Below are 24467 nucleotides of genomic sequence, written 5' to 3'. Positions count from 1 at the left end.
TCCAGGAGTGGATGATATGTCTCCAAAAACAATATGCTCGTATATTTGACCCCTAAACATCTGGAGGTGACCCGGTATCCTCGAAGGCCCTGACGTGTTGAGCACACAGCTGCAGCTCATAGACACTAACTGTCCTCCTTCTGCTAACTGCACCGACTCGAGCCGGCTCTTAAAAAGGTCGAGCGGCAGTTTAAGCCTGTTGCGTGGAGACTGCAATCCAGCTGATGCATCAGCCAGTGGCAGGAAGCCAGAGCCAGACACGGGCATCAAGGTTGGTGTGGCTGATGGATGGAAGTGAAGCACCAGCGCTTGCCAAGCCATTCCCACGGCCATAAATCACATGTTTACTGCCGGCTGTGGCTCTCTGCGCCGGCCAGCATTTCTTCTGATGTCAGCAGCACATTATCATATCTAATCAGCCCCCAGCAACCCGTGTTAAACCGGCGGGGGACTCGAGCAGCCATCGTTCCATCTCTGTAAACATGATTTACACCACAAACATGAAAATCTGGATATTTATAGACCCTTTATGGAGCCGAGTTCAAACGCTGAAAGCTTGGGCGGTTTGTTTTTCCATAGCATTTTATTTAATGTAATCCTTTTACGATGACATACGTGTTCTGCAACCCTTCGTCAGAAGTTATATGGCGGCGAATGTAACTCCCGTTAAAGCAATTTACAGTAGAAGAGAAGCTCATCACATGAGGGCATGCACAGTGGAAGTGCACGACGTCGACTGAAGCAAACGACTGAGGAGTTTCACAAACATGGCGAACAACCAGGGGTATTTACAGCTGACCATCCTCCGAGGAAATGAACAATCTTCAATCAGATAAAAATTTCCATACACACACACACACACACACACACACACACTCACACACACACAGAAAGACAGCCGCACACACAGTCACAAAACTAACATTTCCCAGAATTCATTTCTTCTGATGGAGAGAAACCCAAACTGTACTGCAGGTTGTGTGAGGAAAAGCACTTACAGTAAAATAAAAAAAAATAGAAAACCCAATATATATATATTTTTTTTCCACTGAAGATTATGCAGTAAATTTAGGGGAATCAAAACAAAAAAAAACAAAAACAAAAAACGCCATGTTATTCTCAGCAATCTTAGATATTCTCATGTAACAACTGCCCCTACAGACTATATTAAAAAGGATCAAACCAAAGCGTCCTGGTACAAAAGAAGACAAATCAATGATGGTAATAAAAATAAGAGTACAATGTAAATATATATTCATATTTATAATTTTCTAACTGTATTTACAGGAGGATGGCGAAGGACCACGTGCCGCTCGTCCCTTGTGTCTCTGGATTTGGTCTGAAAAGCAGAACGTCTCTACTGACGAGCGAAAAACAACAAAACAAAACCCGACGTCCGTCCTTCCCGTCCTCCTGACCAGAGGAATGCCCGAAGAGGAGAGAGGAGTGGGAGTCTGCTCGCTTTTATGACGCCGTGACAAACTGCCACTCCCGTTAATACAAAGTGCCCCATAAAAACCGTCACCGCCGAGAACCGGGAACGGGCTGCGCTCGTCAGTCCGCGTGATCCGCAGAGTCCTACGAGGCGTCCTCGAGCTCCTTTCTCACAGAGCACCAGTGTTTTTTAGCTTCATCTCTGGGAATGTGGGGACGAGTCCAACCCCATGAGGCAGGGAGTGGAGGAAATGTCAATGTCTGAAGGGAGATGAGGTATCAGCGTTTCTTAATGGCTGCCCCGTTGGAGTGGGGAGGGAACTTTGGCAGGCAGGGCTCCTCGGCTCCGGCGTCGTGGGAGAAGACCGAGTCCTCGCCCGAGGAGCAGGTGGAGCTGCGGGTGTCCGGGTAGCTGGGCGAATATTGGTCCAGAGGCACGGACAGCTCCAGATACTCCTGAGGGCACAGAGGGAGGACAAAATGAACATCTCGCCTCCACGGAGACATTTCTGCTTCCTCCCTGAACGAGGGAGACGAGGACTGACCTGGTTGGACGTCATGGCCAGACAGCGGTCCAGATCCTCCACCAGCTGTTTGAACGTGGGCCTCTGAGACGGGACGGCGTGCCAGCAGTCCCTCATCATCATATACCTGCAGAGAGGAAGACAGAATTATCAGAGATCATTTCCCTAAAAATCTCATCTGAAAGGAGGTCTAAAACAAAGCTGAGCAGCTGTCTCAGCCTTGCTAACAGAGGCCATATTGAAAAGAGGTTTCACTCACAGCACACACACACACACACACACACACACACACACACGCAGCATTTTGCTACTGATGTCAGCGACATCTGTTTCAGGGTACGCGGGGTTGTAACGAAGCAAACTCAAAAACAGAAAACCACAGACTCTAATTCAGTTAATGTGGCAGAATATCAGCATTAAAGTGGGACACACACTGAGACACGGCGTCACTCGCTGAAGTCTTCTCCAGTGTGGTGACAACAACTGGCTTTATGCATAATCAATCCCTTCAAACACTTAATCAGCTCAGAATGACACATTACAGTCTCGGCGCCATCGGTTTGAAGCTCGGAGAAGGAGGATTGTTCCGTATCAGAGAATCAGGAGAATCATTTGCTGAAGATGATTTGAGATCGCCGCTTAATCAAAGAGCAAAATGTTCCATCACTCCTCGAGCAAGAAGCTTAAATTTGACTCCATGACTAAACTAATTTCATAATTACACATCTTTTAAAAGAGACGTGCGATGCATCCGTCCATGCCGACCATTTAATGTCCCCGTTAGCTTTAGCTCATCGCCTAAGGACACGCTGGACAGACAGAAGTGTCTGAGGAACGTTGGACTGAGGTGTTTCCTTACAGCTCGTGAGTGCACGTTGAGGGCTTGTCCATACGGTGACCTTCCTTCAGCAGCTTGAACAGCTCTTCCACGGGGACGCCGGGATACGGAGAACCTCCCAGGGTGAAGATCTCCCACAGCAGAACCCCGAAAGACCATCTGCAGACAGAAAGAGACGTCAGCGTCCAGATATTCTGCACCGCTGAACGATTTCCTCACATTCCGCCCGGACACGTGATACTCACACATCACTCTGGTGTGTGTATATCCGGTCAAACAGAGCCTCGGGAGCCATCCACTTGACTGGCAAACGACCCTGCGGTGAAGGAATGCGTGTTAGGGATATTTGGGCTTTTCTACTTTAGCTGCATCGCTCTGCGCTGCCGAATGCTGCAGGGAGGAAGAGTAGGAAGAGCCGCGGTGAGCTGAAGGGCTGCAGCTCTCTCTACGGTTTGTGACTGCAACACCTCCAGCATGTTTTAACCTGAAGGGCTGTGCAGCACAAACACTTCAACACTTTGACTGTACGGACCGCTCGACGCGGCTCAGCGTCACAGAGGTGAACACAATACTCACGTTTGTCGTCTTCTTATAGTAATCGATGTGGTGGATATCTCTTGCCAGGCCAAAGTCCGCTATTTTCATCACGTTGTCCTCCGTTACCAAAACATTGCGAGCGGCGAGGTCTCTGTGGATGCACTGAACAAAAAAACAAGAGACATTACCAGAACTGAGCCAAAGTCCCGGGAATCAGTGTCTCAAATAAAGGCCCTAATCTGCCAAGACAGAGAGCCGCTGCTCCGTCTGATTCTGCAAATGTAATAGAGACGGCGGAGAATGGCCGGCTGAACTTTGCGGTTACCTTTTTGGAGGCCAAGTACTCCATGCCTCGGGCCACCTGGTAAGCACAGGACACCAGGTCTTTGATGGACATGTTCTCCACAGGAACCTGGTCTGGGTTGTAGCAGTACTCCATGCCTGGTGGGCGCCGGGCTCGCAAGTACTCCCGCAAGTTGCCCTTGGATGCATATTCTACGATCACGTACAGAGGACCTGCAGAGGATCAGCAGAAGTACAGGAATAAGTCATCGTCACCACAAAGGGAGGCCAAGCAGCACGAAGCTTTAAACGGAAACATCAGGATGATTTTGTAGAACAGAAATGATGCAGCACTAAGTGTCACGATGGGAGTATTTACAGTACATCATCAAATACTTCAAATCTAAGAGGCACAAGGTCATTAACGTCAACTGAACAGATAAATGCAGATTAGCTGGAAAGCTAGTGAATAAAGAGGAAAGAACAAAGCGCTTTGTGTTTCGGCGTGGAAGCGGCAGAGCGGCGTGCGCTGCGGGGTCATCAGAGGTGAGCCTCCTTCAGTTCATCGTCAGGGATGATCGGACAGAAATGGTCGATTCAAACTGCGAGCTGGGAAGCTGCTGTCAGAGCCGTTTACTCATGCTGAGGTTCACGTTGTCTGAGCGTGCCTGTGTGTGTGTGTGTGTGTGTGTGTGTGTGTGTGTGTAGGTCAGCAGCAGACCCCTCTCTGTCTGCTCTTACCATCCTGTGTGCAGGCTCCCAGCAGATTAATGATGTTCTTGTGCTTCCCGATGATCTTCATCATCTCCATCTCTGAAATCAGGTCTGACAGGTCTTTCTCTGTGGCGTCAGCTGGAGGGGAAGGGAAGTTAATCATATTAGGGTAATTAGTCCATGTTCTGTTGGTGAAAAGGCCCAAAAAGGCCTCACAGTAACCACCTTGCGGAGTACATACAGTACAGTAACTCTGCGGAGCCACGCTGGCGTTTGTCTTGATGAACGCTCCCTGAGGAAAAGCACTTAAAATACTGGACAATAAACGCTTCTTTCCCTACGTCCTCACTGCTCGGCGCAGTTTAATGAACATCGTTTTATATGGGATGTCAAGGGCTCTCATAAATTTTTACTCTGGTCTCCCTTTTGCGCAGTGGCTGGGATCCAGTGGCAGATGTCTCTGAGTATCTGCTCATCACAGTTTGGTGTTAGAAGTTTTCTCGTCCCTGGAGCCTCAACTGGAGGCTTCTGCAAGACCAGATGCAGCAGATCTGAGTCTGCTCTCGGACTTAAGATGACTTACATTTCAACATTTTGACGGCAACCTTGGTGACACGGTTTGGCTTCTCTTTGTCAAGACCGAGCGCCTCTCCCATCACCACCTGACCGAAGCAGCCTTCACCCAGCGGCTTCCCGAGAACGAGTCTGCGAGGGGGGAGAAGATGACCAGTCAGCAGAGTCTGTGGTTTGTTTCAAACCAGTGACTTTCCTTCCAGCCTCTAGGCTCTTGGCGCCTGCAGGTCTGAGGACTTACCTGTCCCGGGGAAGCTCCCAGCGGGGATCCTGGGGCAGCTCGTACTCAGACACCCCTGACAGCATAGGAGATCCGCTGGAGGAGAGGCGGGAGGGACGAACCAGCATCACTCCAGAGTGGATGGAGGAGCTGGAGTCCACAGAGACCTGAGGTGAAGAACACTGACATTACTCCCCTCAGAGTGGACCAGACACCAGCCAGCAGTCACTCAAAGAACAGGAAAACTAACCGCTGTTCAAACTCTCATATCGGACCATGTAAAAAACACTCAGGTGCCACCATGGAGACGAAACGCTCCTCCAAGACTCGCACTTACCTGATGAACGAGACCTCGAGGAGCTACAACAACCCTGAAAGCTCTTTGAATGCATGCTTTTAGTTTTCTGTCAGCACAAACGAACAGATTAAAGACGATGTAAAGTGAACAGATGGCGTGCAGAGACAAAGAGGAGGTGAAAAGGTAGAAATGTTCCAAACCCCCTATCTACTTTCTGTTACCTGTCTGCGCAGAGGGATGCTCTTGGCCAGCTTGTGGACGGCCAGCTGACTGTTGAAGTCGCTCTTCTTCGACGACGTGCGAATCTTGACAATGATCGCGATGGCAATCATGACGGCGATGAAGAAGAACCCCACGCAGTAGATGACCACCTCCAGGTAGGTGTGGTTGGCTGGAGGATAGTGCGGGACGGCTAGATGGGAGGGGGCGCAGGGAGGGGGGGCGGTCAGCTGACATCAATCACATCAAACGACCACAGAGGGTCTGATCTTAAACACCCAATCAGTTACACAACAACACAAAACATGCTGACCACACAAACACACACACACACACACACACACACACACACACACACAAACACAAACAAACACACACACTCAGCTGCCCTGTCTGAAAACCAGAGCCTTTGACACGGACACATGTAACGCAGCAGAGCTAACGATTATGTCCTTAATTGATTAATCTGACGATGATTTTCACCATTACTCAATTAATCATTTAGGCTGTGGCTTGTGTCCAGCCAACAGTCCAAAACCTAAAAAGTCTTTGTTTACGTCATAAATGACAAAGAAGAGCAACAAACGCTTCACTTACAAAGCTGGAACCAACAAATGTTTGACATTTCTGCTCCAAACATGTCGTGTCACACCAGCTAACACACAGTTTAATCCAGTATAAACACTCTGCTAAAGTACCAGCTAATGATCTGTAAGAGTGTCACAGCGTGCAAAGGGTCTGACTTTCATACAGAGCATCGACACTTGACTTCACACACACTGTTTGAACACTGCACATCATGTCTACCTCATCCAGAAGTCTAACTCACATCTGACTACGTGTAGGTCTAAAAGCAGAGCCACAAAGCATGAGCTCAATACAGTCGTTTAGCTGCTTGATGGGAATCAATAAAATATCAAACTCTGACTCCAGCTGTAAAAGAGTTGTGTGTTGGTGCTGGTAATATATATATATTTTAACATATTCATGTGCTTTTATAAAGAAATGATCAATTCAGATCTTGTTTTTTTCCTCCCAGTCAGAGAAAACACCAACGTTTATTCATACCAGTTCCAGGGGTGTAATGGATTCCACGCTGGAGCGTTCGGTGGTTACCTTGGCTTGGGATGTGGCCTCGTGGTCTAGACTCACAGATCAGCCCTGAACGAGGTTCTGTTCATACAGACGTCCACCTGTGGCCTTTAATCCTGCATCAGCTTTAAAATCTATTTCAAATCCAGAAAACTGTTCCTCTGATTACTGAATGAGCACATTGTGCCTTTTGAACACCTAAATTTCACAGATTTTTCTTCCAGTGCATCATTTTATTTGCTGTACTTGTTCAAGAGTTGCTGCCTGTTTACTAAAATGCTGGGTTTTCATTTGCATTTACCACTGAAAAGTATTAGATACGGTATTTTGTTACACTGCGTTACTGTGAGATTATCACATACAACAAATCTGTGCTGGAGGGACTACACGCAGAATAAAAGCATCCCAAACCAAGGGGGCCACACGGCCCGAGGTGCACCGTTACACCCCTCACCAACACCAGCAACACAAGTGAGCTGCACTTGTGTGAAGAGGCTGACTGACAAGCAGCTTGATAATTGGACAAATGCTCATTCCGACCCTCAGGAATGAGACATGTCCACTACAGTGAGCCAATTATCAAAGCCAGCCGCTGTGCTCACAGCAGGAAATGACATCAGGAATACATGTCATTTGTAGCGCTTGTCAAGGAAAATCAGCTTCACACCAAATCAAATGCAAACAGCAGTTAAAGAGCAGAGAGGCAGGGACAGTTCAAAGTGAAATCTGATCAGAGCTGCCAAACAACCCGGCTATAAATGTGAGCTTCTACCTGGCTGAGACCATTAAATATACCTCTGTGTGATCTGGTTTGTAAAATACTTCTGGCCCGTTTCCATATGTTGATGTCTGTGTCGTGGTGGACCAGGTAGCAGACAGCTCGTGGGCTGTTTGGCATTTGCTGATTTCATGTAAGAGACAGCAGAGCATGGCCCGTGCTCTCCCATCCAGAGAGTTTAGATGGAGCAGGAGCCATGCTGAGGACAGACAGCCTGCCCTGGCTTCCTCTCACATTTTTCAGCAGAACAAGAGTCAGACAAGACCCTTTTCTGGCAAATGTGAGGGTGGACAGCCAGGCTGGGGTTGGAAAAGGGGGAAAATAGGAAATGTAGGAGAGAGACAGAACCACTGATACCTTCAAAAACGGTCAACCATGCAGAGTGATGAGAGAACCCGATAGAATTGCCCGCCAAGCAGGTATACTCCCCAGCGTCATCAAAAGACACATTTCTCAGTTGGAGGACTTCCATTTCCTTGTCCGTGGTGTTAAGGCCAGCGGTCTAGAAAATGACAAAGGAAGCAGACCCAACAAGAGGCCCAAGAGGGGAAAGGGAACCATGAGTAAAGGATTCTGAAAGAGAAAGGGGATGGAGGAGCGTTCTCCTCCGCCATCCAACACCATCTGCCCAAAAAGTACCACGAGAGCCCCCGCAGAGGACTCAGAAAGAGCCCTCCAGTATCTGTTAGTGGAGGAGCTGGTTAGGTCGAGTCTGCGCTGCCGAAGCCCACCCTGGGCCACCCATCACCACGTCAAATACCTCAGTCTCATCTCTACATGCAAGAGATGGGCAACATGGAGAACTCCACAGCAGAACAGGACGCACTCAAACTCACACTCACACTTCTGCCAACTGTGAGAGCGTTAGACAGACAGCAGGAGGCCTGTGGAGCATAGGTAAGCAGAGGAGGACAGCTGGAAAAAACAGAGGGGAGAGAGAGCCCAAGAGCTGTGCTCGGAGGACTTTGAAGGGCAGAGGAGCGAGAGTAATAGAAGAGGATGGCAAGAGAGGCCCTTATTAGGAGGGCAGAGCACAGGCATGGGGCAGGAATGAGAACGGGTCCAACATAAACCTGAGACTAAACACTTTCAACTGTTCTGCTGGGAATTTTCCATAGCGTCATTTACAGTCAGGAGCACTGAGGCAGGAGAGAGGGAGGGAGAAACGGAGGGAGGGAGGAGAGAAACAGCTGAGGTTGTCTCCGTTTATACGGCCCTAGTTTCCCCCAGTGGTCCCAGAAGCGCCTCCAGTGTGTCGTCCCGGTGCTGCTGCGTGGTGGTTACCTGTGGACTGTGGGTATCTGGTGACAGTCAGCCAGGCCGACTGATTGGCCTGTCCTATATAATTGGACACTTTACATATATACTCTCCGCTCTCCTCCTCAGTCACATTGTAGAGGGTCAGCACCTGAGCGTCCGAGCTATTGACCCCAGAATGCTGGAAATAAAAACATGTCATTTGCAGCACAGAAAAAAGCAGCGGACACAGGATCAAAGCAGAGCAAAGGATTCACGAAAAGACGTTTTTGAGTCATGTTCAGAGATAAAACAGCAAGATAAAGTTCATATTTTTACAGACAGTGGTGGGTATCTAGGAAGAGAATTCCTCCATTTTCCTATTTAGCTTCACAAAAAAAGGCTTGATCTGGCTTGTTGCAGCAGGATTGGTCACAGTAAGTAAGCTCCTACCTTGAGGACGCGGACATACGGTAAACCATCAGGACCGACTCGGCTCCCGTTGAGCTCAATGTGCTTCAGCCACTGGATGTGAGGCTGGGGGTCGCTGAACACCTTGCACTCAAACTCCACGTCGCTGCCCACCACCGCGGTGCGATTCGCCGGCAGGCCGGCCTGCAGGATCGGCCTGTGGGGCGAACGCTCTGCAACACAACAAAAACATACAGCTTCAGCAAAGCAAACAGGCAATATCAAACACAAACACACGTGCAATCATTCCAAAGTACACACGGCTGACAAATAAAACCTGCCGCAAGTCAAGGTTTTGTTACTGGAAAGGACGGAACAGATGGCAAATAAGGTCGCCCGTATCATTTGATCTGACGCTGTGTGATTTCACAGTCACAGCCTCTAATTCCTCATATGGAGAATTCAAGTTGCTACTTCTCGGCTCTATTCTGCCAGTGTGATTATTAAGACTTGGCCACAACAGACTGGAAGGCAAGTGAAGTGTTTGATCTGCAGCCGTTACTGTGAAACAGAATGTTCCTGCGGCTCCATTTTGATGACTGATAACTCTCTAAAGTAAACTTACAAGCCAAGCATCTGGCAGAATGTCAACTGTCCAGGCTTCTCTAACCAAGACGTCCGTGGGGACGGGGGGGGGACGGGGCACTTGTGACAAAGCTCTGCCTTCACTGAAGCGATCTCACTGCTTAGGGTCTAGACTGAGGTCAGGCGAAGCTCGGGGGACAGCGGTGACGGAGGGACTGTGATTTATAGAGCCGCTGGTGTGGCAGGGCAGGTCCCTCAGGACCAATCACGTCTCTGCTGTACATGGATCCAACACTCAAACCACAAATAAATGGTCTTTATCTATCCAATGACGGACTAACAGACCCGGTTCACCCAGGTCAAAGGCTTTTGGGATCAGGATCACATTCGATTGGTGCACTGAGGGGAGAGCTTTGTGAAACTGACTGAACAAGAACAATCGTGAATATTCAACATGTGATTAAACCGCGATCAAGACTTCCTTCCAAGGTCCACGCCAACGATGACAAGAGCCGACACTTACCGACAACGTCCAGCTGGTAGGTGTGATTGATGCTGCCGTGCTGGTTCTCCACCACACAGGTGTAGTTTCCCTTGTCAGAGGGTACTACAGACTCCATGATGATGGTCCACACGTGGTCACGGACCTAAAACGATCAAAGTGACAGTGGTCAGCGTACACAACGGGACTTGATAACCTCGAGCAAAAATCAGACAGTCTAGAAGGAATTTGAAGGTCATTAAGCTCTCGTCCAGGGTCGAAATGCTAAGAATAAGCAGCACAACACTGAACAGCTCCACGAATCATTTGTTGGACTCAAAGCCAAAATGTTTTCAATCAAGTGTAATGAAGAGAGATGAGGGCAGCAGGGGGCCGGTCATGGCAGCGGAGTCTGGACTTAATGCACAAACCTGAAACAACTGGTGACTTTTTCTGCCTTCTGCTCGTATGAATCATCATAAATCAAATTTAGTTCATTTTGAAGCAACGGCTAACAAGGTCAATGATGTGTCATGTGATGATAACAAGATAACGCACTACTCCCTCTTCCTGTGACACCACCCGACGCTTCAATCAGCAGATCTTTGTCCTACTGAACACAGTCGGCAGGAAAACGGGTACAAGTTTTATATACATCTGCCCCAACCTGTCTTATTAGAACCAACTGATGTCTGGCTCTTTTTTCCAAGACATATTACAGTTTAACTTCCATAAATCTGCCAGGACCGGCAGTGTGTGATTAGCCAACGGACCTCTAAGGCAATGGCAACATCAAACATGCATACACACACACTGAGCCATACGGTTTCCCTCATTTAGCTAAAAACGTGATGAGGGAGTCCAGCTGCCTGCTGCCAGATGTGCTGTGCTTGGCTTCATATACATGTGGTCCACATTATTCCCTCCCTCCTGCACGTCTCGATGCAGACGATATGAACAATAGAAGCCGGGCCATAAAAGCAAGCGTGTGGGAGGGATGAGAGACGTCCCCGGCCGCCGATGCAGACCTTTGCACCTTGACTGAAAAAACAGCAGCCAGATGGTTAAGTACGCTGCCTGGCTGGGTGGGGGTCTTGGGGACGAAGGGAGCAGGCAGCTGAGGGGAAACTCCTAAATGTGTCCCAGCTGGGGAAGGAGATGGGCCGGGGAAGCACGAGACGAGGCTGGACTAGAACGCACCTTGATGGGAAGAGCAGATGCAGGGAAGCAGGAACAGGCACGTAGAGCCCACACCTGTGAGGCGACTGCCACGGAGAGCAGCCATTCACAGAGTCAGAGTAAAGGTGCAAACAGCACATTTACTGCCTCCCAACACGTAATCCTGTGTTATATGTCCTTTGATAAGGTTGTGTATTAACATAATGACTTTCATAACTTCCTTAAACCCAACAGGAAATGACTGATGGCACGAATTCAGCTTCGTTACGATCATCTCTGAGGGTCATGATGCCGTTTACAATAAATGGAGCCAGTATACAACAGATCCGGGCTGCACCCCTCACCTGCCTCACCTCTGCTGAGTAAACCCAGAGGCTGCAGTAAACCGTCTTATCAACGGTTATAACCTCACAGTTTATCAGCAGCCTGCCTGGAAATGGGAAGCTATCACACCACACAGCAGTCAAGTGGCACAGATACTGCAGGTATCACAGTAAATGTACTGCTGCATGGATGTAATTACAGTACAGACTGATACCCAGAATGAGGACAGCCAGTGTCAGCCGTCATCCACACGCATGGGTTGGATTGCCCACCTGGAGGTATCACTGCTAAGGTACAACGTTCCTTTTTGTGGCACGCGGTGTCATCTTGCATCGTTTCTCAGGTCAAATGTGAAACACGCCTCTGTTTCACTTGCAGGAAGTGTTTCTCACTCCTCGGGGGCGGTGGGGGGGAGGGTTGATCTAATGTGAAGATGAGATCACTGACACATCTTCCCCCCTCGTGGTGAATGAGTTTGGAGTGATTCGATAAGAAATGCTAAGGAGGGTGGAGTGTGACGAGGAAGACGGAGATGATTCTCATTGTTCACCTTGAAGCCTCCGATGCGATGGTCTCTCTTGAACTCCTTTCCATTCTTGTACCATTTCAGAGTGGGAGTCGGGTTGCCGCTGGCCTGGCAGCGAAACTTCACGGTCTTACTGGCTGGAACAGCGTGAAGCTTTTTCTCCATTTTTTCCGGATGCGCCCACTGTGGTGCCATCGCTAAAGAATAAGACAGACAGAGATCGTTAGCACATGAGCGGCGGGTACAATCAGGTGTGTTTTCTCAAAGTAAACACATTAAACTACAGCTCAAAGTTCTTTAAAGGACCCTGAACAAGCAGCTTTTACAGAGGACAGGTCCTGGTAGGGTCCCAGGTAAGGGAACAGAGCACATTCTGAACCTGAGTGGTGTGACTGGACTGCTGTGCTTGTCATGGATTGGCCGTGTTTGAAAACAGGGCGATTCATAGGTGAACCAGAACACCTTCCTCTGGAGGTTTCTCTCCCCCTGGGGGAGAATGGGAACATGCTGGAGAGATTATTTATCTTATCTGGCTTGTGAGCGCCTCAAGATCCTCCAGGAGAGGCTGGAAGAGTTTGAGGAGAGAGGGACATCTGGACTACCCAGCCTCAGATCAGAGGCAGAAAACAGATTACATGATACGAGTTCACCCAAAATAAGAATTTAAATTATAGTCACAGGGCTTGATGACAGTGGATGAGTGCAGACTTTATGCTTCTTCAAATAAAAGGAAAATCACTTTTTTAAGCTGTTGCTTTAAGATGTTATGTCATGATGTGGAGGTTTGGGGGGGGCTAAGCTCTGGAGGCTGAGGCTTGAGGTCGGCTTGTTTGCCACGCTCGGTGGCCCCTGGATGCTTTGTGGGCAGAGTGGGCAGCAGAAGCCAGATGATGAGGCCTGAGTGTCTTAATTACTCCAGAGACAAATTGGAAGACATCTAAGGTTAACCACAGTGAGTCACCGCAGTGACATTCCTCTTGTAAGAGCTGTCACTGAGGTAGTGAAAACTCTGATTCAGAGTGAAATCATTCACACAAACGTGACCCACCCACACACACACACACACACACACACAGCGGGCCCGTAACTGAATCAAAATGCTCTCAAATCGCCGACCACGGCCGTTACTCATAGCCCCGTGACTCGGGCCCAGCGGGCGATGACCATTTGTTGCAGCAGCATTAGTAACGTGAAGAGATCAGCACACTCACGCAGCAGTTTTTGACTTCCCAGCAGCTTGGCTTCCTCCGACGAAGACTCTTCATCTTCATCATCATCCTCAGATGAGGCCAGGGTATCGACTAGTGAAAGAGAAAGCAACACAAGAGCAAAGCAGTGAGCCAAGTTCAGCGTCACTGAAGGGTCGGCGTGCACATTTGATGATACACAGACTGAAGCTGGAGACACGATTAACACTTTCTGATGATTACAGGTTAGTCTGAAAAATGGAACAGTCTATAATCTATCTAATCTATAATGTCTCTGCACCTTTTCGACGACTTTACCTGTGACGTTGAAGTAGACGCTGTGGTTGCCGAAGGTAGTGCAGGCATACAGACCGGAGTCCATCAGCTCCACGGTCTCGATCTCCAGCTGGCCGTTGCGGATGCGCGTGTGTTCTCCATCCACGACTGCCACGTGGTCTTTGGTCCAGTTGACGGCGTGGACGGGGTCCCTGGCAGGGCAGCTCAGATCCAGACGATCCCCAAGACAGAGCGTGAACAGCTCTGCTTGCGTTTCTACAGAGACTACCACGGAAAACAGGAGAATGGCGCCGTGAATGCATGAAAGACTTAATGTCTTTGGCCCAAACGAACTATAGGATCCATACTGGAAGTCATTCACAGCAGGACTGTTCCCACTCAAATAAACTGCACATATCTCTGACTAAATAATAAATAGTGACGGGGAACAGAGTGTCTGAAGTGTCCACAGAGCGCTCGCACAGAACAGGGCTGCAGACACATCGAAAAGCACTTCAATCATAAAACAAGACAAAACAGAGAGACAGCAGAAAAGTCCGTGTTTGGTTTCCTCTTCGCGAACCGCCGGCCGAATCTCTCCCCCAAATTAAATCACATCCCAAATTAGTTAAGGCCCTTTTGTCAGGCAGGGAAGGAGCTACTTTGGAAGGGAAGGTGAAATTCAATTAGAGGATTGAAGAGAGGGGAGGTGTCACGGAGCGAGACACCTGAGCCCCCCTGTTCTAAATGACTACATATTCTGCAAGGGGGAGGGGGTAACCCAATTATGCTGACACGCTGTCCATCACAATGGTGTTGTTTGTCCAGTTACAAAAGGTAAGATCGTCACTGGACAACTTGACATTCTTGCTCTCAGGTCGCATTCATGCCAAAAACGTGCTCACAGTCCACTGATCATCAGCTGATCGGCTCCATCACTTGATGTGAGGAGATTGTGAATATGCAAAACAACTTCCCAGAAAAGTATGAATACAGAGGGCAAGCAGAGACAAGCAGAAAACCCTGCACCTGAGAAGTTCTGAGTCTCAGAAATGACCCAAATGCATCATTGATTATTCAAACAGCTGTCGATTATCTTTTCCTTGACTGTTCGATTGATTGATTGATTGATTAATTGTTTCAGCTTGAGTTGACAGACTTCTGTTGTCACCATAAAACAACCCCCTGTGGCAGCACCATAACCTAAAATCTAACTCGCTTTTCTCATCCTCCTTTCCCGTTTCCCACAGTCCCTTCGGCATAATAACAAGACAAACTGAAGTGGATGATCAAATGCTGCGGACGTAAGCGATCCCTCGTGATGAGATTATTCTGAAGCGTTCCCAAAGCAACACCGTGTGTTTGTACGTGCACTTCCTTACAACAGGAGGCACGTCTATAGAGCACAACATCGGCCGATCCCTCCCACCGTCGTAACAAAAGCCTCCAAACAATAAAGGGGAAGAGGGAGCCGGCGAGCATGTGCACGGGAGCGAGCCGGCGAGGGCCTGCAGCGGCAGGTTCGAGTGCCAGTTGCTATGGTGACCCCACTTGGGCCTAGTAAAGGTATTTCCTGGATCACATATGTCTGACAGGCCCTTAATCCCAGCAGGAAAGGGGGCCAGGGGGTAGGATCAACTTTCTCCTCAAAAACAAAACCAAAGCAGAGGAGGCATTCAGTGATGGGCTGCAGCCATCAGACCTGGACACAGCGTTTAAAGCAAGGTGTCCTCACTGTGTGTGTGTGTGTGTGTGTGTGTGTGGGGGGGGGGGGGGGGGGGGGGGGGGGGCGCACCAGCATGTTTTTGCTGTCCCTCCCCTGTAAATGGAGATACCACTGATAAGACTGTGTCAACATCCCAGCTGTTAATCTAGCTGCAGACATCATAAAGACGGCCGTAAAAGCTGTAAAATGTGCTGGTCGCTTTACTGTCGGCCACCGTCGGGACCATTTGTGCTTCTGTGACAACCCTCTTGAAACTGGAGCGAGAGAAATCCACCCCGCCGACGTCCAACAACAACAAGAGGCGATGCATTTGTGAGGGAGCGGGTGCAGAAACATTAAGCTAACAGTAGTATCGCTCACAGTAAATGTGTTTTCAGCTCTTCACACTGATCTGACTGCCAAGTTTCCAGCATTTCCTTTGAATCTGAGGATGTTTCATCTCAATTAATCCTCCTGCTGCCGTGATTGGATTAAAATGGATTAAGGAACATATTTTCAGAGAGCGGCCCATCTGGAACGGTCTCTCGTGTGTTCTTCCGACCGTTTGGAAAAATTGATTGACATCGTTTAAAATCAGCCTAATTACACAAACCATGAGAGGAATTTTGCTCAGAAGAAAGCAGGAGAGGTTTTAAACTGGAGGGGGGGGGGCTCACTAGTCTGTAAATACAAGGCCAACTAAAAGGAAGAGTTGGCGCCAGTCTATGGAACCTTCTCCGGCTACGAGATAGGAAGCAATATGCCGCGTGAATGACTTGTGGGATTTCCTGGCCTCAGTGCAGTGATGGTTGAATGCAGTGAAGTCGGGCTGGTTGAGGCGCTGTGGTGGCACATGCAGGAAAATGACTGTGGCAAGTTTCCTCTGCTGGTTTGACGGAGGCAGAGCGAAGGGGAGGGTGGCGTGGAGAGGGGGCTGATAAGAGACAAAAGGCAGGACTCGCAGGAAGCAAAAAGAATAGGACAATGCCTATTAGCAAGCCCCCAAAAAGTCCAGCGAGCGAGTGTCCCTCCTGAAAGCACTCCAGTGGAGGACCTTTTCAATCCTAAATGAGCCGCTGACAATCAGCATGGATTAACACATGGGAGCTACAAGGATTGCTGTGCTCTGCAGAGCCGGTCCAGTGTCATTCAAATGAGCTCAGCTACATTTAGCTTCACATTATGGCTCTAATGAACAAACAGGAAAAGCAGGAGCCCTGAAAAGCATCACACTTCATATGCTGATCCAGTTCTGTTGCTACTGTCTGCTCTGCTGCAGGTTTGTTAGGAGCCAGAGTCTGAAAACATCTTTAAATGGTCTGCAGAGACTCTGCTGCCACACAGACTGAAGTAACCCTCAAACATCATGTGTGCTTCCTCACACAAAGGTAACAATCAGGACAACTGATTAAGCTAAGCTACTAAGATGTAATAGTTTAGTTATTTTACAGCACATTACTGTTCCTCTAGCTTCAGCTCTTTGTGTTATGTGAGGACTTTTATTGTCATACATGGCTTTTATTCATCAGGCACCATTTAAAGTTCAATTTTAAGTGGTTTTGTGCACAGATGTTGAATTTCTGAACACATTTTCCACCATTACTTCTTACACTTTTTCACTTTTGTGTTGCTAGCACCATGCTAATGCACCATCACAATATACTTTCACAGACAGATGATGAACAATACGCAATAAAATGTGGAAACGAATGCCAGCAGGGAAACAGTCAAATGAAGCTGGCGTTATCCTTGAAGGCAGTTCACTCTCAGTGTCAGCAGAGCCGAGCTCCTCCGGGCCCCGTCACTGTCTGAGGAGCCGCTGGCCCTCCGCTGAAGGGTCAGCGGCTCGTCTGCTTTGACTGACAGCAGAGCATCAAGTCAAAGAAATCCTCCAGAAGCACCAAAAATACTTTCACTGTCGCAACCACAAAATATGTACCAGCGTCGGCAAAAAGCCCAGCAGAGATCCTCTGAAGGGCCACGCTGAGGAAACGTTAAAGCCCTGTAATCGTCTGAATGTCTGTCTGTGAGGCCCTCGATGAAATTCAATGACATGAATTTGTTGGCTGAATATTCTTTTCTCATGTGAACAACCCACAACGGAAAGCCGCAAGACAAACAAAGAAGCACGCATAAAACATGAGCGCTTCCATATAACTATTTTGTTTCCCAACAAGGACAAAAGGAATGCAACCAAATGCTTCTGCTGTGATTGTTTGTCGACAGCTGAAGCCATCCGTCACCCAGCGGGGAAGCGGGGGGGAAAGTGAAGCATTCCCAAGCAGGAGTCAGCGGGGGAGCAGCAGGCGAAGCACAGAGGCGCATAGATAGTACCTGGCCATTTGGTGATTAAGAGCTGGGTGGAGCGGCAAATGCATCAGACACCCCCCACCCCACCGCACCCCACCCCGCTGGAAATTTATGGCTCACCTCAGAAGACAAACATGCTGCTCAGAAACTCTATCCTTCAGGAAAAAGGAGGGCTCACAGAAGCATCTTAGCTGGCTTTTTTAGAAAAAAACAGGCTAATTTATAGCTTCCCTGGCAGTTAACTCCTCTCTCAGTGACAACAAATACCTTTTCATTACAAAGGAGGAGAGGAGCAGGGACTGCGAGGTAGAGGGCTGCCCTCGGGCTACACATGGGAGTCATTTACTCCTCCCTGTCCCACTGTTGGCTTAAACACAGCCGCACCAAGTTTATTTTAGGGCTTACAGCCCAAGAGAGACCCTCTTGCTTAATTACTCTAATTATAATGCAGAGCTTTATCATATTCTTTAGCTGCTCTCCACTTCCGACTGCAGAGTGTAAACATCCAAACCCATCTACCCACAAGTCCAGGCAGCTATTACACTGCTGGACCGTTTCCAAGAGACACATTTTTAAGGATTCGATTTCAGTGCCTCTTTCCCCTTTTCAGAGCTTGTGTAACAGCCATACGGGATAACTTCTTTGTGGGAAATCTTTAAGTTGAACTAACCGGTTTAAGAACCAAATGAAACTATTAGACCTAAAGTTCAGTCGGCATTAAGCTCAGAGGATGAATTGGTTTAGCGAGGGAGCACAGAAAAGGTTTTCCTGATCGTCAGAAACACTCTGAAGTTACATCTGACGCAGTAAAATGCCCTCAAACAACACCAGACTCAAACGGGGGTGGTGGAGGAAACACTGACGCTACAAAGGACAGACTTCACCAAAGCCTGGAGTCTGTTACGCTTACATTCCTGCACTCAGAACAAAGCTTTGATTATCAAGATAAAACAGACTTAAGATGTTTAGGAGTTCAAACAGTTGCATGATATTTAATAATGCTGCACCCAGAACGAGCAGCAGCGGAATAAAGCCAGAGCAGCTTTAAGTTATCAAGCCGTCTTACCTTCACCAGCGTTGGCGGGCTGGCACTGGGTCCTTAAAACTTGGGCGAATAAAGCCAGAAACAGAAGCACACTTGGCCTCATCAGCATCCTGCTGAGGGAGCTACAACCACTGACGTCTCTGCGACTGGAACTCCATTCAGACCTTTGGGGCATCAGCGGCGGGTCATTCACAGTGCTCAGCTAAAAACACAGAAAATAATAGGAGACAAATGAATGCACGACCACGTCAGCGAGCTTCAACGGTCTGAGTAAGAAAAACAGTGAGTCAGAATCGAATCAGGGACCAGTTTGTGAGGCAGAAGCACACGTTCACTTGGAGGACGCTGGTGGAAAATAAACTTTGATATGCAACAATGAAAGTGGGCCACTTCGAATCTTCGGTTCCTGGAACAAAGCAGCTGAATAAACTCTTTAAAACTGTATTTTCTTTTCACAAACAACACTTTTATTGACATGGAAATTCCTCACAGGTCAGAAAAGAAGAGAATATTCTGTGTCTCGAGGTTCAAGGTGGGTACTTCAGCTCTGAGGCCTGCCTGTACAAAAACACTGATAAGCAGCAGGAACGCTGCGATAGCTCGGGCTAACAGACAGCGCACACGTCTTCATCGTGGCTGAGCTCGGACCACCAATCCTGCGTGAGGAGCTTTTGCTTTTGCCTCTGGACCAAAGTGGAAGGACGTGCAGCCCCCTCAGTGCAGCGGGTGACCGTCACATGAACATCTGCTCGCATCATCACCTCTGCAGCATCTGGCCACAGAGATTAACACTTGCCCCTAACCCCCAGAGCCCCCCTTGAGGAATTTGTTTAAGACCAGAAAAAAAACTACAGTCTGTTACATGACACCCTTGTAGGGAGAGACCGCCAGCCCATCATTTCCACGCTGAGAGATCTATCACCTAACAGTTGGTTTTGGTCCCCGAGCCCAAAATGACCCCCCTGCAACCATTTGCTCCCGAAAAGGGTCAAACAAATGCTGGTTTTTAAGCAACGACGACTCTTAAAATCAATAGTGAGGCAGCAGCGGCGTCACATCTGGATCGAAGAGCCCCCGACTCACGTTCTCATTCACAGTCACGTTCAGATGCAGCTGTGGTTTCCTTTAAGAGGCGAAGGCTCGTGCGAGTGTTCATCGCTCAAACGTTCGCTGTGCTCTCCTCAAAACCAATTTCACTTTCCAAGAATGGTCCAGTGTTCCAGCAGCAGAGCTGGGTCAGGGGGGTCCGGGGGGGATAAAGAAGCTTGGTCATCGCGGCTCTGTAAGCAGTGAGTCAGTGTTTGGGAAAGCTCCAAGAAAAGTGCTTCTGCTGCCAGACAGAAGGAAGCGACCACGCTCCCCCGGCCCTCATCACCACGAGGACCGTCAATAATCCAGAGGAGGAAGCAGCTTCTTCAAAGTGTGACACAACGCGGTGTCATCGGCCGCTCCCACGGGAGCAAGAGTTAAACACACAGAGCGTCTTACGATGCCACGAGCCGTGAGCGGGTCCGAGCACAGACTGGACGATATCATCGGCCGATACTACAACCAGCGAGAGGAACTGCAGTACATAAAAGTAAAGGCTCCGTTTGACCCCACTTTGCCTGATTGATTTACTTACAATCCAGTTTTTACTTACAGTCACTAATAGAGCCAAAGCCATAAATCAGCCTGGCTAATATTAGCTAACTGCAGATATATCAGATTGTCACACACACACAGAAATGAAATGTGAGTTTATATAACAGTAAAATATCCCATTCAGCATGAATTTAACACAAATCCTTTAAAAAAACAGGACTGTTGTTCATATAATGTGTATTCTGTGTTTATCAGCGATTCTATATTCTGTCATCAGATATCTTAAACTTCCAGGTGTCAATACACTTACAATAATTTAATTTTCAGAGACATTTATTAATCAAAAATGACTGTTTTTTGTACCTGCTGTCATTAGTTTATTGTGTAACAGCCTCAGGACCCAGTATCTAGATTCCCACATCACCTTTCTCACACCTGTGAGTTGACAGGCCTCTACTCTGACCAGTAAGCAACGAACAACCCATCTGGTATTAAACTGGGAGACATTTCACAGATAATAAATGACCTGGTCTCGCCTTCGTGCTTCCACCTGGTATTTTTATGTGTTCTGGTTATCCTCACTGAGATTAGATCTCTGTCCTCCAGAGCAAAGAGCAAAATCAGCCCCAGTCTTCCTTAAGAAATCATAGAGTATGAGGACTTGTTGAGTTTTGGGAAACTTTAAGGACTTTGTGAAACACTGTCCACAACAAATTCTTCATTATTTGTTCCCTCTTTTAAATTCGGCACATTGAATGCATCAAATTATTAATTTGTCGGTACAAAACCTGCTTGATCTGGTGCGTTGCAGCACTGCAGACGTCTCTGTGACTGTCTGCCTTCTCTGAATTTGAACCACCTAAATTTTAAGTTAGCTAGTGTTAAACTCAGTGTGGATGTCAGCATGTTGTATGGATTATGTTCACGCCTCAGATCCAAACACAGTGCAAACCAAACATCTGATCACACTTTGATCAGGATGCATTCACACCTTGTACTAACACGTCTACTGGTTCTGTATTCACCTCAAACTTAACCAAACTGGTGCAGTAACACACTGACTGACAGGTAAGTCTAACCACCTCGCAGTGTTAGACTTGAACTGAAATACCCCGACCGACACACATCCATAGATTAACTGTTTCATTCCTCATTTCAGCGCACACACACACACACACACACACACACACACACACACACACACACACACACATCTCCACCTTCATTTTGAGACCTTTCATTATCACTCATACCTGCTGAACTGCTGCCGTGGCATGAAAACACAGCAGCTCACATTTTCCAGGAAGCAACTTGTAAACGTATGAAATTAAACCGAGTAAGAAGATGGAAGTAAAATCCATCATCTGATAAACACATTCTGCTCGGAAAATAACGGATAAGAATAAAAAAAAAGTGCATTTGCTTCATTAGAAAAGCCAAACATCACCTTTTCAACACAACCTCTCGTTTTTGAAGAGCTCGTAGGAGATGTGAACACAGGACTGAAAATCTTGCCACTGAAAGAGGTTAAACTAAACACATTAGAACATGCAAGACGCATTGAGCTTCTCTCATTATTCAAAGACAAAGGTTAGAGGCCTAACCCACAACACGGCCCGCACCGTAATTACTGTTCACTGCCATCCATGCATAAAATTCCTCAGCTCCCAAATTCTGGAGCCCCCTGCCCGGAAAAGGCTGCGGCCCCAGCCAGCAGCAGCAGGCCGGTCTGCACACGGCTGCAGTTCATGGGAGCATCAGACCATTTCCCCGAGGCTGCTGTTTTCACAAAAACACACACTTCTGGGTTTTTCTCTGCAGCCTCTCAATCTGAAGCGCTGCCTTCCCACCGGAGGGGGATCAGGTGTCATGAGATTACGCTCAAACGTAAAGACAGCTAATGTAAAGCCGTCATTTGGCTGGTGCGTAGATCTAAAGCGCTTTGTCCTTCACAGTGTGCATGAATGTGTGTTTTCCCAATCCAGACACAGGATTTGAGTTCAAACTGCATAAAACTTCCAATTGTGAAGGATGAGTGTCTGTAATTTCCCTCCTGCAAGGAAAAAATGTAACTCCACACCACACTTCTTGGTGGATCCAGTTATAATAAATACAATCATACAGTCCAAGTGACAATAATTCGGTGCCATGGGAGCAGCCGAGTAAATTAAAGGGCAGGGCTGCTCCTCACTTCCCATTATATGGTTGAGGAGAAAACTTTTTTCCTCCTGGCTAACTAACTCCCTGTGGGGATGCTGCTTTCCTCAACCATCCATCTTCTCCTTCTCCCTCTCTATCATAACATTTAGACATTTACAGAACACACTTCACGACGGATGTGGCGGAGACGTTTAAAAATGAAAATGTGATTTGTCTCTGGGTTTGAATGGCAGAAATGCTGGGTTTTAAGGGTTGTGTTGGACGCTTTGGTCTGTGTTTTAAATGCTGCAGACAAAACTCAGGATGGAAGAGGGGACGAGGACCATTTCTGAGGACAAGCAGCACAATTTATAACACAACAAAAACACATATCGAGATAATACAGAAGGTCAGAGAGGAGTTATGGATGCATGAAGGCAAACTAAAGCCATGGTGCGCAGTTTTTAGAGATGATTTAATGTGATTTAAGGCCAAAGCAGGTTCCTGCAGGCAACATTTGGGCCTTCAGTCTGAAGAGTGGAGGAGATGGAGGAGGTTTGACTGCACATGAAGCAAACTGAGCTCCTGAAGACAGGAAATTATGGACAGGCTTCCTTTCTTACTGCTAACTAACTAACACGTTCCAACATAGAAAACAGGTGGTTGAACGTTAGAAATGAATGAGGTGCTTGTCTTTGAACGTGTCCCGTTCAGGAGATGTTCATCAGTAAAGTCAGCTCGATTCAAAGAACCTGAGCACGTAAACACACCACGAAGTGACGCTAAATCAAAGTGAAATCTCACCTTTGCTGGCGGCTGTTGGTCTGACGAGGAACCGACGAGCTGAGGCTGGATGCAGGAAAACTTCCCGAGAAACAGACCCGATAGATCCAGATTTAACGAGCGGTCCGTGAACGAAGCTCACTGACTCCGAGCTATCGGCGTTCGGCTAACAGGTTTGCGCATATTTCTGCCAAACTTGTGCGGCAGAAGAAAAGAATGTGCGTCCCCCACTCCGAGAAAAAACCCAAATAACCACCGGAGCGGAAAAAACTTCCGACGCGGTTATAACTTCGCTTTTTTAGTTTAATTTTAAAGTCTTTCCTTCGCGACAAGCTTCTTTTATCCCACCTAGCTAACCTTAACAGATCCAAAGAAACTGCGCGAGTGTGCGGGAGTTTTCTGCTCGTCCCTTTATCCCAAAACGTTTCTCCTCACCTCCGAAAACTGAGTCCTAAAGTTCTTCAACTCACTCGGACGAAATATCCGAAGAAAAAACGGTGTTCGCGGTTAAATTCTTACAAAAGAGCGATTCTGAAAGGAATCCTGGAAAGTATTTGGTCCGTTCCTGGCGGAGAAATGCTGTTAAACAACGAGAGTCCGGGCCGCTCCAAACCTCCCCCCTTAAATCTGAGAATATGCGCATCCTCCGGACCAGCGTCAAGACAGCGACAGTCACACAGCCAAGCTTCCGGTGTCTGCTCACAAATTAAAAGCCAATATAAACAACATCCGGCGAACTGGGGCTGCTCGAAAACAGTTATCGGGCTAATTAGATCTGCCTTGTGAGACAGATCACAGGCTAGCTTATTATTTTATTATTTTTATTTAGTTTTGTTCTCTTTGTGAAGCGTCTTTGAGTGTCCTGAAAAGCGCTATGTAAGTTTAATGTTTTATTATTATTAGATTTTTATTATTATCATCTTCAGAGTTAGCACATTGAAGTGTTTCAGAGTGGGGCTTAAAGGGAAAATACTGTTTAGATGAAGCAGGAAATCGCTGGGGAGGTTTTATTTATTGAGGATGTGCTTTCTTTGATAAGATAAGACTTTATTGATCCCAATCCAGGGAAATTAACTTGTTAGAGCCATCAAGTATTACAAAAAGCAGAAAAACAGTGGCACAAAAGGATAGCAAGATAACAAAAAGTGTACAGGATACAGAATAGAAAAACTACTATGCATATGTAC

At 47.6% G+C, this 24467-nt stretch overlaps 1 protein-coding gene across 5 annotated transcripts; it reads right to left on the bottom strand.

The window, feature by feature from the left end:
* Window positions 1-573: 573 nt before the first annotated feature.
* On the bottom strand, window positions 574-23439 carry fgfr1a (fibroblast growth factor receptor 1a). 5 transcript variants are annotated; one of them, XM_076730419.1, is made up of 18 exons: window positions 23302-23439; window positions 18796-18976; window positions 13757-13999; window positions 13463-13552; window positions 12276-12448; window positions 10265-10388; window positions 9199-9389; window positions 8794-8947; window positions 5636-5832; window positions 5144-5289; window positions 4913-5034; window positions 4357-4467; window positions 3659-3849; window positions 3373-3495; window positions 3042-3112; window positions 2818-2955; window positions 1980-2085; window positions 574-1890 (listed from the first exon to the last, which is right to left on the bottom strand). In XM_076730419.1, exons 2-18 carry the CDS (start codon window positions 18947-18949, stop codon window positions 1714-1716), a joined length of 2511 nt encoding a protein of 836 aa, XP_076586534.1. In that variant the 5' UTR covers window positions 18950-18976; window positions 23302-23439; the 3' UTR covers window positions 574-1713. The 5 variants fall into 5 exon arrangements, with proteins under 5 accessions (XP_076586534.1, XP_076586536.1, XP_076586537.1 ...); XM_076730421.1 differs by having other exon boundaries at window positions 5642-5832; XM_076730422.1 differs by lacking the exon at window positions 8794-8947 and adding an exon at window positions 7867-8011.
* Between the last annotated feature and the right edge of the window lie 1028 nt (window positions 23440-24467).

The sequence above is a fragment of the Chaetodon auriga genome, chromosome 5 (genome assembly GCF_051107435.1).
Source record: "Chaetodon auriga isolate fChaAug3 chromosome 5, fChaAug3.hap1, whole genome shotgun sequence".
NCBI lineage: Eukaryota > Metazoa > Chordata > Actinopteri > Chaetodontiformes > Chaetodontidae > Chaetodon > Chaetodon auriga.
The sequence above is the reverse complement of the archived record's forward strand: the minus strand, read 5'-3'. Positions and strand labels throughout refer to the sequence as shown.